Source organism: Phaseolus vulgaris, chromosome 3 (assembly GCF_051622355.1).
Source record: "Phaseolus vulgaris cultivar YP4 chromosome 3, ASM5162235v1, whole genome shotgun sequence".
Lineage (NCBI taxonomy): Eukaryota > Viridiplantae > Streptophyta > Magnoliopsida > Fabales > Fabaceae > Phaseolus > Phaseolus vulgaris.
The window spans coordinates 36,066,729-36,086,692 of NC_143500.1; the positions used below are offsets into that span (position 1 = coordinate 36,066,729).

At 31.6% G+C, this 19,964-nt stretch overlaps 1 protein-coding gene and 1 non-coding gene across 2 annotated transcripts; one reads left to right on the forward strand and one right to left on the reverse strand.

Moving 5' to 3' along the window:
* Positions 1-6,988: 6,988 nt before the first annotated feature.
* TRNAA-UGC (transfer RNA alanine (anticodon UGC)) lies at positions 6,989-7,061 on the forward strand. Its single transcript has one exon. It is a non-coding gene; the product is annotated as a tRNA-Ala (tRNA).
* Positions 7,062-12,756: 5,695 nt separating this feature from the next.
* On the reverse strand, positions 12,757-18,238 carry LOC137805888 (mannosyl-oligosaccharide 1,2-alpha-mannosidase MNS1). Its single transcript, XM_068605776.2, has 14 exons — positions 18,064-18,238; positions 17,741-17,788; positions 17,434-17,628; positions 16,584-16,696; positions 16,430-16,495; positions 16,119-16,290; positions 15,601-15,690; positions 15,284-15,408; positions 14,782-14,847; positions 14,413-14,521; positions 14,234-14,332; positions 13,823-13,903; positions 13,577-13,747; positions 12,757-13,445 (listed from the first exon to the last, which is right to left on the reverse strand). Exons 1-14 carry the CDS (start codon positions 18,226-18,228, stop codon positions 13,206-13,208), a joined length of 1,740 nt encoding a protein of 579 aa, XP_068461877.1. The 5' UTR covers positions 18,229-18,238; the 3' UTR covers positions 12,757-13,205.
* Between the last annotated feature and the right edge of the window lie 1,726 nt (positions 18,239-19,964).

Consider the following 19,964-nt stretch of genomic DNA (forward strand, 5'->3'; position numbering starts at 1 on the left):
TCCAAGTCTTCCTTAGCGGCTTGAGCCTCTCTAGGTTTGAGTCAAAAGCTTTTGCCCCTCGTTTTTAGCTTCCACTAAGCGAGGGCTCAACCTAATTTATTAGTTAGGGTCTAGCCTTCGCTATTAGTTTTATCTTAGAAAGGGCTTAATCTACCATGATAGTTGTTAGCCGACCCAAAACAATTAGCTTTCACATTCCTAGTGTCCACTCTCCATGGGACGTTACACTCACGCTAATTTTTACTTAACGTTCATTTTTTACTTTTTACATTCATGTTTGACTCACGTCATTTTTACATTTTTTTTAGTGATCCCTAATATACTCCATTCAATTAATTTATTCTTTATTGATAAAAAAAACTATTTTACAAACAAAATTAAAACTATTTGATGGAATAGATGAAAAAAACAAACTTGGACCCAAAAATATACATTTATTTTAATATGTACGTTTCAACTAGATATAATATTATATATACCTCATATCCTAGTTAATAACTTTGGCGGATGATAAAATTATAGAAGTTGAAGTTTTAGATTTAACAACAGCTAGTGTTGAATAAAATTATCCACCTTTAACTAGAATTTGAGAACCTTCCATCTCGAATGGATATAGACAAATTTTGATATGATAAATAAATAAATAATAAATATAAGACTGGCCTAATGTGGCTAAGAGACAAAAAAAAGAATATTTGTAGATGTAACAAATACAAAATTGTATATTATTACTAATATGTAACTTTGTCCAATGTATTAACATTTTTTAGAGTAAATTTAGTATGGTTGTATAGATAAAGTGAGGCTAGATAGTAACTGAGACTTACTGAGATTGGTTGTAACAATTATCGTAGGTGTTGGTCATTCGGTTGTTTCCTTGCTTTTTAGAATTACTCTTTCATACTTCAAGACTCCTTCCTTAATTCGTTAGCGTTCACATGGGGTTGACCTGCAAAGACTATTTTGACGATCAAGTAAGTACTCTGTGTTCGAAGTGTATATTAAAAACTGATTAAAGTGACTCCTTACTCCACTCTAGAGAGTTTATTTATAACATTGAGTCATGGGCCATCTGAATGATGAATCAAATCTATCACGTATCAGTGTTAGCTGATTTCTAAGATGATTATCCTAATTTCTGAAACATTACCCGAATTTGACGAGGTGTGACCTTGATTTTTAAGAAGTCTTCACAATTGCCTTAATTATTATTTATTATAATTGTGCTTTAAATATGCTTTAGACCGGAGTCACCGAAACCGAGTGAGTCCGGCATTCAACCAATATATTTAGTGTGTTGATTATTCAGTCAACATCTAATATAGTATCTTAATTGTGGAAGGAGGTAATTGATTCCAAGTACGAGGGTTGGAGAAATTTGAGAGCGGGAAGGGGAGGAATCCCTGTGGTGAAAAGATTTAAGGGAGGTGTGGAGCTTAGAAGGGTGGGGTCAGAATTTTGAAGATGTCGTGGCTTGGAAGGTGGGTAATGGGAAGGAAGTTATGTTCTGGGAAGACGATTAGGTGGGTAGGGGGGCGTTGAAAAGTGTTTTCCCGAGACTGTTTTCACTTAGTGTCTCAAAAGCTTCCATGGTGGCAGAGGTAGGGGCTTGGAACAACAATGTTTGGGTTTGGAAGTTTGGTTGGAGAAAGAATCTTTTTGAGTGGGAAAAGAATTTAGTGTGTCTACTGTCTCAAGAAGTTCAGGGTGTGAGCTTGAATTTGGAGAAGGAAGATAGCTGGGAGTGGAAGGAAGGGGAGGAGGTAGGGTATTCGGTTAAAGCTGGATATCTCCGTCTAAGGGGGGTCGAGTAGGGGAGAGAGAGGGGGAGTTTATGAAGTTCTCGAAGTGTAAGGTTGTACCTTCTGCACTTGTTACGACTTGGAGGGTGTTGGAAAATAAGTTGGCTACTAAGGCTAACTTGGAAAAATGTGGGATCACGGTGGTAAGTTCTATGTGTAGTCTTTGCGGGGTGGAGGAGGAATCTCACACTCATCTGTTCTTTGAGTGTAGTTTTGCGTGGCGAGTGTGGAACCTTTGTTGTGCTTGGTTGGGCGTGCAAAGTGTGTTTCATAATGTTCCACACTGCTAAATTTCTCTCAATTTAGGTTGAGCAACGTGTTTGTTTCGGTAAATGAGGTTTGGGGAGTGATTTGGATCGCGGTCGTTAACGAAATCTGGAAACATAGAAACAGAGTAATATTTAGAGGGGGTGTAATAGATGTATTGGAAGTATTCGCTTTGGTGCAACTAAAGGCATGGGCTTGGGTTACTTCCAAGTCGCAGGATGCAATCTTTTCCTTCTCTGATTGGTGTGTTGATCCTTTGATCTGCATGGAGATGATGTTTTGATGGTTTGTTTGGGTATAAGTGTGAGGGTTGTAGGCGGTTCTTTTTGAATTTTTTTAAATATTTAGGTTTGACAGGGTGTGTGTTGTGGAAAAGATTAAAGGTCGTGTGTTTTATCTAAGGGTTGGATCACCCCTAAAGTAACTCACATTTATTCATTGTTTATTGTTGTTAAAAGAATGTGTATCTTAATTAGGTTTTTTTTTTTTTTTTTAAGGTGAGTGATCATCTTGAACATGATAAATCATCACAGAGTTGAAAATGATTGATCGCAGACTAGATATAAACATAAATAAAATATATTTGATAAGTTGCAAGTTGCAAAAAAGGGAAGGTGAGTTAAAGGAAGAAAGAGTGGTGAGAAAAAGGAAAGGGAATGTGTGTAGGTGGGAGGCACAAAGAGAAGGACAGTGGAACCCACAAGTAGCATAGAGCCTCTGATTTTGAGATGCATAACCACATTCCACCCATTTCTGACTCAAAAAAGTTAGTATGTAGACATTTTTTTAGGAGCTGAAAAGAAGGTCTAGCGTGCATCTTTATACATTTTCCCCACCAATTATCCTCTATATAACATACTATATTCTATTATTTTATATTATATATATTCACTTTTACTCTCACTCTCTTACTCTCATGCATGCATGATATCTTCAGATGGGATGTTCATATGGATTATAAATAAAATACAAGTTTCTCATATTGATATGCTTCGGGATGATTATAACTGTTAAAAATAGAAAAAAAAAATATTTTATTAAAATGTGGGTTAGTACTAGAAGATTATTTTTTTTAAAAGAAATTATAAATTAATACCTTTAACTATGCAGTTGTTAAAAGTAATATTTTTTTTAAAATAACAGTTTTTAAAAAATATAGGATTAAAAAATGATGTAATTTTAAGTACTTCCTTTGAACATAATACAATCACTTTCCCAAGTGTAAACCTTCAAATTTCATTAACTTGATTAACAAATTATTTTAGTAATTGTAAATGTTATTATTGTATTACAAGAAAATCATGAAATAGAAACCAATTTTTAGAAACCAAAATAATTAGTTGGACGGACAACCGCGTAAGATATGACTAAGAGACCATTTTAAAAACTAAAAAAAAATGATTTCTAAATTAGTTTTTATTATTATTAAATAGTTTCTAAATTGATATCTAATTAGCAACCAAGGTGTTAGAGACCAAATTTAGAAACTAAATAATTGGTAGTTAAAACCTTGGTTGCTAATTAGATACCAATTTAGAAACTATTTAACAATAATAGAAACTAATTTAGAAACCATTTTTTTTACTTTCTAAAATGGTCTCTAATTTAGTTACTATTGCAACTAATTATTTTGGTCTTTAAAAATTGGTTTCTATTTCATGATTTTCTTGTAGTATTGGATAGCTAAGCGAAGGCAAATAATTTAATTACATTTTTTAGATAAAATAGTATTTATATTATTACTTTAATTTATTTAATCCTAATTAATTTATTATTTATTAATATTAATCTTTTCTATTTTTCTAAGCTTGAAGTTTTACAAATTTTTGTTTCTATATTATTTGAAATTAATGAACACGTAATTTCCTTTTGTAAGATTTTTTTTATGTATTTTAAAAGTCTTAAATTTTTAATTTATTTTCAAATCAAATAAAACACTCACTAATAAAAATAATACCTTTGTATTAAATTTTAAACATAGTAATATTTTTTATAAATTTATATTTTAAAATGTTAGAGATTTCAAATCAATCAAAAATAAAAGTATTTTATATTATACAAGTGCAAACATATTTTAAAAATTAGTTTTATAAAATTGAGTTAATTTTAAAGTTATCTTTTTTTAAAAAAAATTAAACTATATATGTACAACACCCATATCAAAATTTTATTTAAATTTCAGATTTAACATGTGTTTTCTACATCTGTCTGTACTCCAAAAGCAGCAGAGAAAAATATGTGAAACTCCTCTTTTTCCCTTCCCTTACTGAACCTTTATTCCCTAAAAGCACACACAGTATTTGATAAAAATTCTGTACATCTCCGTGATCGTGACACAGAAACTTGTCTCCTGGTCACAATTGTATTTCATAAGACTGTGTTTTTTTTCATTAATATATGTTATGTTTTTCTCAGTTATACAAAGTCTTAAAATTACATGTTCGCTTTTGTTTTTTATTGCACTATAGGTTTGTGATGTCACACGACACAATGATTAACCTGACATTCAAAAAGGCTTTCGATCATTTACACATCCTTGATTCTCATCCTAGTAATAACTTAATTTGTAATCCATCTTAACCTCAATGCAACTCAAAGATGAACACTTCCGTTGTCATTCAATATTGAAGCATTTATCATCCGACAACAAATTAAGTTTCAAAGTTATTAGATAAATGAATGTTCACAATCATAAGTTTAACAAATTTTCATTAGGATAGATTTTAAATGTTTGAGATAACCAAATAAAATTAGATTAAGGTTGGAATTAAGTGAAGATGAGTGTGTGTGAGAGAGAGAGAGGTGAATATGGAAAGTGAAAGTAGGGTAAAGGATAAAGGAGGAGGAAGCTTTTGTTACTGAAATCTAAGAGAGTGATAAAGCAAATGAGGGAAGTAAAGCAAAGAAAGTGAAAGGGAAAGTGATGAAAGTATGTTCTTTTCTTTCTCTGCTCATCTTTCTATATTGCATGCAAAACGATGAAAACCTAAACCATCATTGCTGCCACTCTCTTTTGTTCACTAATCCCCATAAAAATGCCATGGATCTCTTTCTTTCTTTCTTTCTCTTTGTTTTATCAGAGACACTCCTTTTGCTAAAGAATTCATTCATAAATCAACAAATTAAAGCGGCTGTGTTTAATCACAAAAGCTGTCTAGAATTAAGAATACAAAGATTTGTTGGTGAGAATGATCCAAGATGTCTTTCCATATTGTCTCAACCTTACATATCAATATAATATAAAAAGGCATTATATGGCACCTAATGTATAATTATCAGTTAAGTAACCTTCTCAACCTTCAACCCTTACTTTCCATACATCAATTCTACCTATCTCATGTATAAATATAAATTTAACCTAATATATTCGTATACTATTTTTTTTATGTTGATTTTAATTAAATTTAACCAAAAAACATCTTAAATAACTAATTAGATACTAATTTAAAAATTAGTTTATAAACTTTTATTAATAATAAAAACTACTTTATATATTAATAATTTTTTTTAATTTCTAAATAATATTTAATTTAATTAATATAATGACTAATTAAGTTAATTATTTTTTATTTTTAAAATTAATTATTTTTATGTTTTTTTTATCTATAAATTATTAAAAAAATTCGTTACATAAAAAATGTTTGTATAAAAAAGGAATGTAGACACAGATAAATAACTCTAATTAAATTTAAAAAGTAAAAAACTCAACAATAATAAATTATAAGGCTCTTATATATAGAGAGAACAACGAGAGGTGAAAAACAATGGTAGTAATCATCCACTTATTTGTTCCACCATATATAAATTCATCCTTTTACTTACATGAGTATCCGTTACAAAATAATTCATGGACTTTTTATTTTTATCTTCGAGTACGAATACTCGTGTATATATTTTCCTAAAATATCAAATTTAAATAAAAAAATATTATAACATGCATCCGTTGCAACTATTATATTATGAATTTATAAATTAAAGATTAATAAAAAAAATAATCATTTTAATAATTTTTAATTGTTATACCAATTTAAAAAAAGGTTTAAAAATCCACAAATTTGTATTCTTCTCCCATGAAATATAAAAATATAAATTTCGATATACTTATGAAAAACGTTAAAACATTTAAAATATCTAAAAATTACTCATAGAAATTCAAATAAAATTATACCCTAAAACATAAATATCTAGTACATTATACAACTCATTTAAATTATTTACAGGTATCTATTTTTTTTCTTCTTGTGTGCCAAATTTGATTTGTTGTGTTTAAATTTACAAATTACTTTATTATACTTTCAGCTTGTATCTTAAAATTAATTTATATGCTTTAAGTTTCACTTCCTTCACTTTTTTAATAATAAAACATCTAAGAGTATATTTTAATTCAAGTAAAATATTGTAAACAAAAATAATTAGTTACTAAATTGACTAAATTAGAGATATTTTATAAACTAAAAAAATTAGTTTCTAAATTAATTTTTATTATTGTTAAATAGTTTCTAAATTGATATTTAATTAAGGATCAAGATTTTTCTACCAAATTTAGAATCTAATATTTTTTTAAGTACAAGTTTTTTCCATATTAATATGCTTCTTTTTCAAACAAGAGCAATGAACTACTTATACTGTCATTTTCACTCTTACCTTAAACTCTAGTTAGAAAGACATTCAACAAGAGAACTTAAATGTAGGATTTTTACTTATTCACATAATAAAATTAGCTAAACTAATAACAATTTGTTAATTAGTTAGATGATATATTTCTCGTTTCTAATTTGGGTATCTTTCTTACTAAGTTGAAATGACTAGAACACTTGAATCTAGAAACTTTACATCATTAGGAACTTGAATAACCTAACCTACCACGTATCTGAGAACCAATTTAGACATTACTTACCAAAACTGAACACCTTTAACATGGGGATGTAGCTCAAATGGTAGAGCGCTCGCTTTGCATGCGAGAGGTACAGGGTTCGATCCCCTGCATCTCCAAATTATTATTCTCTTTTTGTTTTTAAATCTTGATTCTGTTTTGTTACAAGCATCAGATGTTGTTAGCTTCTATTTCTTAATTTGAATTTTGTTTTGTTCTTTCATTTTGATGAATCTAATTCCAGAAGTCACAGGGCTCCAATACATCACAATCAACTGGTCCCAAGTCAAAACTATATATTGGCTTTTCTGGTTGTTCTATCTGTATCTGTGCATACGTACACATAACCAAGTAATCCGACCAATAATTCCGATCCAATTGCTTGTTTTTTGCTGCAGTTTTTTTTTTTTTTTTAAATTCCATGATTATCCATTTTATTCACATTTTGTGCTTCTAAATTTCATAAATTTTTTATTTTAAAGGAAGACTTAACGTGGAGAGGAATTAAAAGGGAGATAAACACAATTTTTTAAGACGCTAAAACTTAAATCCTTTTATGCAATGAAGACAGAAGTTACCCTGTTCCCAACCTCTGTGAAAACTTTAACCTTGTAAATTTGTTATTACCCGTGTTTATTGAGCATGCATGTAAATTTATGAATATGGAGTGCCCTATATAATGTTCATGAGTAAGACACAGTCTTATTTATAAAAAAATAAAGCTTTTTTATACTGTATACAGAAAAATAACTATTTATTATTTAAGTATCAAATGAATGTAATGTCAAGTTCTCATCGTTCTATTTATCATTCCAACCACGATTTATATTAAAATATAGTAAAATTTATTCAGAACTAAACTAGTACTAAATACTGAACCAGCTAATTAAGTTCCCAAATTTCTGGCAACAGACGATAATTTTTTAGCAACATTATACTTCGAAACCAAATGAACATCAGCCTAGTGGTTTTATTCTCTTTAGAGTGATCCCTTTTGCAACCTTTAGCTGAGACAGTTAGACAAAAAACAATTATAGCACAAAGATGGTCACACATAAGTGTGAAAATTGATAATGTATAAAAAGTTTTCTCTGGGCTCAGTTGCCCATAACATTGATTGATGGAGAAATTGGCAGGAATCGGGTAGCACTTGAATAACATATATGAGCAAAAAAACACAAGAGAACAAAACAAAACCTATCTACGACATCTATATCTATATAAGGTAACAAAATAGGTCAGGGATGACTCAGAACAAACAAACTCTGCATGTTTGTCTCTGCTGGGTTGAAAATAGACCTTTCAAAAACATCACTTGTTTCTTCAGAAATAATGCATCTGGGTTCGCAGAATGCTGGTTAATGAATAGACCTCTCACTAACTGCTTTCTCTTCTTCAACATAATATTCTATTCATCTAATGTACTCACTGCACATTACTCTACTTTTTCTTAACTTTATAACAATTAAGCGTGCCGTTCACCATGACCATAAACAACATTGCATTTACCTTTTATTTTTCCCTCTCTCATTCACCATTTACACAATTTGATATTGGGGCCACTTGGCCACAACCCTCTCTGTTTCCATGGATGACATTCTTTATCAAATTGAAAAAAAAAAGTGTTCTTCTTTACCTCAACATTTTACTAAAATTTGATATCACGAGGTAAGAAAATAAAATATCACAATGTGAGTGCAAAGAAAGATTCTAAAAATGTGACAGAAGTAGGAAATTATAAACGTTTGAGTTGATATATGTCTATAATAATAGTCTAAAAACTCATGGTGATCTTGGTCTTGGGCCACCCGACGGGTCAGGCTAATCGATATATGACTGACTAAATCTGGGACGGTACATAATTTTCCAACCTTGAGCCGAGCGAGAGGTGAAAAAACTTGTTAAAAACATTTATGGTTAAGTCCGATTGCTTGTTGGATCTATCCTTGAAAAATAATATATTTTTAAACAAGAAAATAGATCTAACTTTTGGCGAGTGATACAAACCACAACAACTAGCAAATAACTAAGGACACATCAAACACTTCACAAAAAGGTCAGTCATTTCAGTATACAAAGTTGGGTTCCACCAAACCTCGAGAAAGCATCAGTAGAAGAAGAACAAGCTATAAACCAAAATATCAAAAGTTCTTCCTTCTGGTCTTTCCACAAGAGAAAAGTTACGTAAATAAATTGTGTGGGTCCAAAATAGAAAAATAGGCTAGAGTAGGTTCACATAGCATAAAAGGGGATATACTTAGCGAAATGGACTTGCACCAAACCCACTTTTTCAATACAGGACACCAAGAATTAGGGTTTTTAACCTACTTTATAGAAGTTATGTCTAAAGGTGCGGTTTTGACCATGGTCAACACCCTAAGCAGCTTCTCTCCCTTGCCTTTTCTACCCTTCAGCCATCTTGTCCACCAAGGCACCCCTTCCTAGGGTGTCATGCCTCATGTATTTTGTCATTGAAATTTGAAGTAAAGAAACTTTACTTGAGTGAATTTGTGAGTCTGAGTACTCCTTTTATATGGGTCTTATCTTGGGTGGGTAATATCCCAAGTGGCGGTTCTGGGTCTTATCTTGGGTGGGTCATATAGTGGCGGTTCTTGCACCACTCATCTTGGGCTCCAAGTGGCGTGACATCTTCCATTCTTCCAAAGCTTTCTTATCCCTTCATATTTTCTCTTTTGCGCCACTCTTACCTCTCATCTTCATTATCTTATCTTCGTTATTTTCGGTCCATATATTGCCATATTCATCTTTTTTCATGTTAGCTTCTGCACCTTCATCATCATAATCACCATATATCTGTGTTTTTCTCTTTGCCCTTCTAAAGTGAACCTTCACACTTACTTAACTTTTTGGTTAAGTTCGTGTCCAGTGGGAATCTTCTTAGAGTTCTCACCTTAAATTGCTAAATAAAAAATCATAAACAAGAGCAACCAATTTAAAATGTGCAATCCTAGAATCAACTCACATAAGCAAGGGTGTAGATTCGGTCAAACAACTTGGCTTTGGGCTAAATCTGAGTTGCTTCGAAGCTACTACAAATCGTAGACTCCCTGGATTCGATGTAGATGTATAAGAGCTTGGTTTTTGTTCAAAGTTACTTTTGATCGGACTGCTCATTTCTGACTATTTTCCAGCTCTTCACCTAAGTGAGGTATTTTTTTCTTTTTTTTAACTGCACCGATCATTCTCGGCACCCCCGGACTCTTCACCTAAGCGAGGATTTTTAAATTGGATCAATCGTTCTCGACATCCCTAGGCTCTTCATCTGAGTGAGAATTTTTAAATTGAACTGATCATTGTCAGCACCACCTGGCTCTTCACCTCAGTAAGGATTTTTAAATTGGACCGATGGTTGTCCACACCCCCAAGGTTCTTCACCTGAGTAAAGATTCTTAAATTGGACCGATCGTTGTCAGCACCCCCAGGCTCTTCACCTGAGTAAGGATTTTTAAATTGGAATGATCACTGTCGGCACCCCCTAAGCTCATCACCTGAGTAAGAATTTTTAAATTGGACCGATCGTTGTCGGCACCCCTAGGCTCTTCACCCGAGTAAGGATTTTTAAATTGGACCGATCTTTGTCGGCACCCCCAAACTCTTCACCTAAGTAAGGATTTTTAAATTTAATTGATTGTTGTCGGGACCCCCAGGCTCTTCACTTGAGAAAGGATTTTTAAATTTGACTTATCATTTTCAACACTTCCTTAAGCTACTGGCACATCAACAATTGTACAACCAATTTCAGATACTATCTAGGCCCCTCTTTGTCCATATATCCAAGGCAATAATGTATCAACACAAATTATGGGATCTCGAATAAATAGCCTTTATTATTGAGTTAGACCAGTATTAAGACTCTATATAGAAGGAATAGGGTAGATATCTTCAGTATATAGTGGGGAATACACCACAGGAAAAGACCAATCACATACTAGCTAAGAATACACTTATTCTTGACAACATTTAATGTTTTAAGTTTGAAATTGTTATCGGCACCTCCCAAGCGCTTTACCTGAGTAAGGATTTTTAGGTGTACCGATTGTTGTCGGCACCCCCCAAGCTCTTCACCTGAGTAATGATTTTTAAATTGGACCGATCAATTTGGGCACCCCCTCAAGCCTCTGCACTAGAGTAAGGATTTTTAAATTGGACCGATCGATGTTAGCACCCCCAGGCTCTTCACTTGAGTAAGAATTTTTAAATTGGACCGATCGATGTCGGCACCCCCCAGCTCTTCACCTGAGTAAGGATTTTTAAATTTGACCGATCGTTGTTGGCAACCCAAGGCTCTTCACCTGAGAAAGGATTTTTAAATTTGACTGATTGTTGTCGGCACCTCCAGGCTCTTCACCTAAGTAAAGATTTTTAAATTGGACCGATCGTTGTCGGCACCCCTCAAGCTCTTCACCTGAGTAAGGATTTTTAAATTCGACCGATCGTTGTCAGCACCCCAAGCTCTTCACCTGAGTAAGGATTTTTAAATTAGACTGATCGTTGTCGGCACCCCCAGGCTCTTCACCTAAGTAAGAATTTTTAATTTGGATTGATCCTTGTTGGCACCCTAGGATTTTCACCTGAGTAAGGATTTTTAAATTGGACTGATCGTTATCGGCACCCTAAGCTCTTCACCTGACTATGAATTTTTAAATTGGACTAATCAGTTTCGACACTCCCTAGGCTTTTCACCTAAGTAAGGATTTTTAAATTGGACCGATCGTTGTCGGCACCCCTCAGGCTCTTCACCCAAGTAAGGATTTTTAAATTGGATTGATCGTTGTCGGCACCCCAAGCTCTTCACCTGAGTTTTTTAAATTGAACCGATCGTTGTCAGCACCCCATGCTCTTCACCTGAGTAAGTATTTTTAAATTGGACTGATCGTTGTCGGCACCACCCAAACTTTTCACTTGAGTAAGGATTTTTAAATTTGACCGATCAGTTTCGACACTTCCCCAAGCTACTGGCACATCAACAATTGTACAACCAATTCCAGATACTATCTAGGTCCCTCTTTGTCCATATATCCAAGGCAATAATGTATCAACACAAATTATGGGATCTCGAATAAATAGCCTTTATTATTGAGTTAGACCAGTATCAAGACTCAATATAGAAGGAATAGGGTAGATATCTTCAGTATATAGTGGGGAATACACCACAGGAAAAGACCAATCAGATACTAGCTAAGAATACACTTATTCTTAACAACATTTAATGTTTTAAGTTTGAAATTTTCAATACTCTTTTCTGAAATACTTTCTATAATACATTTTTCAAACCCTCCCATTACTTCCCTGCCCAAAATTGCCACATTAATTTAATGACTTGTATTTCAATTGTTAATTTTATTGATTAAAGTCTTGAATTTGCCTTTTTAATATAAAAATACTAGTTATTTAAGTATATGAATCAGACGTTTTCATTTAACTTGACTCATCTCGAAACTAATATGCATGAATACCTTTATATATTTAATCGATAGGGATTGTTATTATTTTATATGGAAGTTTCAACAATGATGATTATCGTGATTGGTAGTATTATTATCTGATGGATTTTAAGGGCTGGGTTTTGTACCATATATAGAACAACATATAAATATTGCAATTCTTGTTGAGGTGCATTCGAATAGATTCTCTTTCTCTCCATTCATCTCGTTATATCTTCAAGCTCACCTAACCTTGTTAGAGCAAGTTAATATAATAGATATTTAAATGGTAAATCAACCAAGAAGCCATCAATGTCTATCAGAAGAGTTGGTAGAATCACATGAGAAATTATGGAGGAACATATATGTTGGCAACGCATTAAAAAAGTTAAAGTGTTACTCAACTAAATTACCTCTCTAAAACATTAATATCAGTAAATTTTGAATTAGAAGAGCAAAGAAATCTGAGTTTTCAAACTTGGATGTCTTACATCTCATAGTTGCAACTAATACACAAGCATTTACAGAGAAATCTGCTTCTACCTAGTAATTTACACCCACATTTATCCTACTAATTACACCATAAACATAGCTTCCCCATAGTGTTCACCATAGACAGGCAATTTAAGTCTATATTGATAAAGCAAGAGAAGTAGTCCCTTGTGCTATCGGTAATCTAGCTGATGAAACATTCTCATGTAAAGATAGTAACAAACGATGTCCAAATCATAAGGTTGAAGTCCTGGATCTAACTTGAGAGTACGTTGGGAACTATGCTTCAGGATATGTTTTCAATAATCTTAAACCAACAACTCTTAACTACTTATATTCAATTCGACCTTCTTTTCTACCATGCAAATGACGTGGAACTACCTCTTCTGGGTCACCACTCTCTTCATTGGAAATTCTAGTCATAATTCTTAAAGGGTGAGCCTCCGTGTTGAACACCCATTCATCCAGGGAAATGACTGATGAAGGCGAAAACAACAGATAGAGATACTTGAGTGTTTCTGAAAGGAAGTAGCTCTGCATCATATTATCTTTGGTGCCAGTAGTCACCTAAGGATTTACTCAGTTATGTTTAGCAATGCACAATGTATTTGCATTGAAGAAAATTAAAGAAAAAAGATTATGAATATGATCAAGTAACATGCATAAGCTTATACTGAAGCAGTTTTTGAATTTCTTACATCTTTGAGTCCAACATATCCTGTCTCCATCCGAGAATTGTTTTCAAATGCTTGGAAAATATCCCAACCCCATTCTTGGTATGTTTTGTTTCCAGTGAAACGCCAGAGGTAGAATAATGACTCAATTGTTTCAGGCCTTTGGATATTCCACGAGGTACCAACAGTCATATCCTACAGTTTTTCATAACCTTAGAACACAACATCTTAGGGAATTTGACAAACAATGTCAGAATTAAAGGTTCAAACCTCTCCATTGCGAAAGTAATAATTCTCTCCAGCCAATTTAGTTGGTGTTGATTGGTAAAAATTGTAACAAGTCCATACAAGCTACGCGACAAGATGAATTGGAAATCAGTACAAGTGTGAAGGAAAAATGGCAGTTCAAACCAATATATTTTAAGCATAAATTAGTAATTATTGTCACGATAAAGCTTATTAATCCTTTCAGAAAAATTATTTCATATTCAGTCAAACTGAAACCTTGGATGTTTGTGATTTGGTTTGAAAGAGAACATACAAATACAACTAATGTTCTGAATAATGTTTCCAATTCCAAGGGAAGATGCAAGAAAAAGTGTGATGTTGATTTTCAGAAAAAGTTTTTAAGAGAATAAGTACTCTGGTATTATATTTCTAGGAAGAAAAAAGCAGGGTCACCTCCTCTGCAAGTGAAATATATTTTTCTGCTTCTCCAGGGCCAGAGTTTGAAGATCCCAAAGCCAACATTCCAGGAACAAAACAAGCTAATTCATCCATCTGAAAAGGAGACGAAATCAGATATTGTTTTAATGGCATACTCATCTAAGACTAAAATAGATTTCTTTTTCAAATAACACCTTATCATAGACTGCATTTCCAAGCCTCTCGGATATGTATACAAAAGACGAAGGTGTTGACTTTTTAATCAAGCTTTCAAGGCCTATCATTGATTTGTCCCACATTTCCCTGATCCACCATTAGCTTACACGTTTAACATATGGTTCTATATATGTCTCTTAACTCAAAATCTGAACTTTCATATTAAAGTAGTGTTGAGAAGAGTCTGCTAAATGTGTGCTTTGTAAAATATGTATTATGGATGAGAGGTATTTCATAATACTTTTGGCTTCTTTCAAAAGCTCATGATAACAAAATATGTAAATGGTGAACAGTTTCTTACAGAGGTAATAAAATTATTTAATTTTCCAACATTTAAAGCTCATTACCTGTAAAATGTCACAACTTCAGTTTTATTTCCCTGTACCCAGGCCTTGAGTAGGTACTCATAAAAGCTGCAACATATACATGGGTAACCTTGTTAAGCATGTGAACAATGAAGTGATTGAAAAATGTCAAGCACTGTATAGCCTAGTTTACAACATTTGTTTTTGACATACTATCAAATTAATAATACTACCTATCAAGTGAAGATAAACAATGTGTAGGGTTGAGAAATTAATTTCTTCATTGTGTTCCTTCTAAATGTCACACATCTCTTATAGTAGGTTAACATATTAAGAATCATTATGCAACATTTCAAAATAATTAATCAATAACTCAAGTTTGTTCCACATTCCCAAAAAACATAGCACATGAATGAATAAGGGCAACTCATAAAGATTGTTTTATTATATATATCAAGAGTTCGACAAAAACTCACATAAATGAGTTAGCAAATTACAATATTACAACAATAATGATGTTAGCAAATTTTATAGGTATCATTACCTGTCACCCATGGCACCAAATGTAATTGATCCACCTGTTTTAGTTCCAGTAAGTGGATTAAGGTATATAGGAAGTAAGCCATCATCCGGAAAATTTTCATGAAGCTCCTTAATCACCTTTTCTGCCTGAAATTATGAAAATATTATTGTGAAATTCTTGAAATCAACATGCTTAGTAACTTTTAGTAATGTTGTGTGGGTTTGGATTAACATTTACTAATAAAAAATGTTTAGTAATATGAAGAAAAAGACAGATAAAGTTCACAATTTGTATTGCCAAAAAATAGTTAAAAACACATAAAAGTAGTAGAATGTCACATTTTCTTGGTACTTAGGGTCTTTTGTCCTTTGAGAGAGAGCAATAAATTCGAGTTGTTCGGAACCAGAATCCGCAAGAATACTGCTTCCCTAGTAATAAATAACGACCAATCAAGAACATAAAACAATCTACAATAAATCACAATATGTAACAATGAGATGGAATTAGTCGCAAATAAGATTTGATATCTTTTAATTAAATATCTGTAAGAAAACACACTGTATGATATGTTGTGTTACCAAATGCCATATGAGAGTTCTATAGAAAGACTGTAAATTTTCAACACCAAAATAAATGACACTGATAAGATCATTTAAGCAATCAAAAGATTTCTTACCAATCAATGATGTTGGAGGTGAACATGATCCAAATAATAAAGTCAAACAAAAATTGAAAAAAAAAACCTCAAAGCTGAGAAATTATGAGTAATTAGAAATGATTTTGATAGAAAGCTGAGATTCTGTGTTATGACATTAACTTGAGATAAATAAATGAAGATAATGATGAGAAAACATACCCGCGCCCATGCAGGGTTATTTGTACTGCCAGATGCCAAGTTAATTCTATTATAGGGGATTCCTGAAGGTGTATTCCAAGCAGGCAATAACTTATCTGCAATATCTCTAGCCTTCTCAAGGAAAACATTGTCACCAGAGAGATCATAAGCACTGAGAAGCCCACCCATCACTCTAAACCAAAATGATACATAAGCGAGAGAAAATGAATTAGAAACAAAAAATTGTTGCAATCTACAAAGCTACAACAACTGCTAGGTGGGGGAGGAAATTAGTATTTCAACAAAACTAAGATTGAACCTTCTAATTCAACCTTATGGTTGTCTCGAACACACTAACTTCAATGTTCTTGTCGAAAGACAATGACTCAGCAACCCACCTGCAATATTTATCTCATTAGAAAAACATCTTCAATAAGACATAGTGGGTTGCAAAATCAAATGTACTAGAAATAAAATGCAACTCACTCTCTAGCTCTATTAAATTGATCATCAAGACCCATTATAAATAATGTGTCGAGTGAATCTACTAAAGTTGCCCCTAGACCGCCAAAATTGTCAACACCATTCTTTGATTGTGGCTGTGCAAGGAATAGCAAACTAATTAGTTGCGTAGTTTAAATTTGACTATTCCAAACTGTGTGCTATTATAGCATAATAAAACATAAATGGATTTAGAAAAGAACATGCAGACACATTTTGTTGTTGCTTCTCCTAATGTGTATAGGTGAATTTCAGTTGTAGAAAGAATCTGCATATATATATATATATTATTGTGTCTTGTAGCGTAAAAATTTCATGTGATCAAAATTTGAATGATGTTTCACTTCTTATTATATGTTTCAATGGCTTATCCAAAAGGGTTGCCTCCACCTCCTTGTGAAAATAATTTCAAAGCTTTGCAATCATAACCTAACCTATTCTATTCTACCTTGTATGGGGAGAGTTTGATTTGCTCTACTATGGAACAAGAGATGGAATAATGTTGTGGTGTGGGTCTGATTAATATCTTAACTTACTGTAGTTGTAATGAGAAATGCGACGGATAATAAGTTTTTACTTGCTACTCTCAGTTATAATCTACTTGTTGATCACTCTGCTAACAAAAACATCTACAATTGTGCAAATGACTAGAATGTCAATTTCTGAAATCAACTTAATGAACCAACTTAACTAGCTAACTTATTTGTTAAAAGTTAAAACAACTCAAATCCCTCCATAAAAAGAGGAAGGTAGAAGAAAAAAAGCAACAAGCATATAAAACTCGTCATATCAAGTAGTGGACTAACTAAAAAGTTAAGAAAATATAATGAAAAACCTTAAGTTCATCCCTTCCCCATGCATACGTTTCATAAGATGTCCAAGCATGAAGCATGGCATCTTTTATTTTATCTCTTCGTTGTGTGCTAATAGGATCATCTTCAACAGAAATATCCTTAGTGAATTTATCGACTTCATCCTTCTTTTCAGTACTTTCTGTCGAGTCTTTCATATGGTCTTTTATATCTTCTAGCTGCAATTTCAAACAACTCAATCCAAGTCAATTACAACAACGAAGGCACAAAAATAATATTTTGAAACTATAACAAACAACCCTATAGATAATAAAAATCTGCACGTCTTACTGAATTCTGCAAGCGTGTAACCTCTTCTTTTAATTTCGAAATGTCATCCTAGCTCCAGAAAAAAAAAAAAAAAGCTTAAAGAACAGTATTTCAAAATACTTAAATCAACGCATTATTATAACAATGATCAAATAGACTATTCAAATTGAAAACATTAACAATGGGTGAGATGAGACCACAATACGAAGCAACATGGTACCCCTCCCATCCATTTCAACACCAGAACTTTTTCTCTAACAAAGCAACAATTAAATGCAACATAAAAAGATGTTTGACATTTATAATGAAAATGGAAATTTGTTGGTTAATGACAATGAAAGAACCTGGTGTCCGGTGGTGAGTGATTTGCGGTCATAGAGTATCCATGTGAGTGAAACGCAGACGATAAGGACCAATGCCAGTCGTTTAGGCCTCTTAATGTAATAACGAGGTTGCAGATACCTCCATGAAGACGTAGACGATGATGAATAAGAAGATTTTTTAGCCATTTCTTTAAGAATCTTGAATGAACCCAGAAGCAAAAGTAAGTATGAGAAAGAGATTAAGTATTAATAGTGTTATTGCATGAGGAAGAATAATAAGAAAGATATTATTTGTAATGGGTGGTGGTGCAATAGCATGCGCAAGTTGTAACCTCAACTTAAAAATCGGACGCAGTAAATGTCGGAGGACTTTTCCTTTTTTTCTAGAACCTCTCTCCTCTCTTCTCCATCTCTCTCTTCATCTTCATCATTCTCAACCTTCACTTAATTCATCTTCTAAATTCAATTCTTAAATTAAACCCATTATTTACCTTTTTATTTTATTTTCTTAGACGATAGATTTAATTACTAAGAAACTTATTATGTCATCTTAATTATCTTTTTGTTATATTTCCAATTACTCACCAAATATGTTATAAGATAGCTTTGTATGTTTTAAACTCAAACACGTCTTTTATAATCCCATTTTTTGCGTTAAGATTATATATCCTCGTGTATTGTTAGTTAGTTGAATTTAGTTGAGTTCTTAGGTTGGTGAACATTCAATGTTTTTTTTAAATATTTATAACTTCATTCAGTCAAACGTTGAATGCGTTAAAAATTTAATACGGTATTTTTGTTTTTGTTCTCATCCAAGACTTTTAGAAATAAATTACAAATAAATACATTTTTGTCTCAATGAAAAGAAACAAGTTAGTTTTTTTCTTTTTGAATAGTATAAATATGCATATTTTTATATTAAAACTTTATTTACTGGTAATATGAATATTGATAGATAAAATTGTCTTTGTAATTAGTTTTTTCTAATTCCTGATAAATTATTAAAAGAAAATCCTTTAATAAAAATTAATTTAAAAAAATAGTTAGTTATTATATTGATTAAGTTATATACTATTTTATAAAAAAAAATTATTAATATTTAGAGTAATTTTTATTATTAATAAAAAATTATAAAGTAGTTTATAAACTCCTACCAATATTTTATAACTATTTTACATTTTAAATTAATTTTAATTAAAATTAAAAATTAATTTAAAATTTAAAATAATTAGTAGCTAAAACATTAATATTATATATCAATTTAGAATCTATTTTATAATTCTTAATTAATAATAGATTTTAGTTAAAAAATTATCTAACTTAGTTAATGTAATGACTAATTATTTTCTCTCTCTAAATTAATTGTAATTAAATGATTTTTTTAGTGAATATTTTAAATACAATAATATAAATAAAAATTAAATTAAAATTAAAAATTAAATTAAAAGTATTTAAATTTGAACGTAAAAATATTTCTATTATTTTAGAGATAATATGATTTATTAGGACTTAAAATAATAACATAATACCAATTAAATTCATTAATAACATTATTTTTATCATTTAAAATAATATATATTTACTTCTACATTAGACTAAATTAATATTTATTTACATAATTAAATTATTTTGTGGGCAAATATTTTTTATATAATTTGTTTTACAAATATAATTCATAACAGGTAAATGTTTTTAATATATAAATTATAGTTTAGACCTATAATTAGTATTTTAAGTTGTAATATGAGGATCAACATGTTGTTAGTCTGACACTGGACTTGTCCCCTTATATTATGGTTATAGAAACTGTAATATAAGGTTCTTTTCAATTAAGATATTTTTGGCTAGTTAAGAAAGTGATGTACAAAATGTTTCTTTATAGAAGAAGAAAATCTGCGTGTGGAAGTAAGGAAGGTAAAAGT

Excerpts from the sequence above, each read along its gene's own strand:
- LOC137805888 (XM_068605776.2), bottom strand. The coding sequence starts at position 18,228 with ATGGCTAAAAAATCTTCTTATTCATCATCGTCTACGTCTTCATGGAGG. Across the intron at positions 16,697-17,433 it reads GGGGAAGGGATGAACTTAAG|CCACAATCAAAGAATGGTGT; the intron begins GTTTTTCATTAT and ends TTCCTTGCACAG. Across the intron at positions 14,848-15,283 it reads TTTGGTGCCATGGGTGACAG|CTTTTATGAGTACCTACTCA; the intron begins GTAATGATACCT and ends TATATGTTGCAG.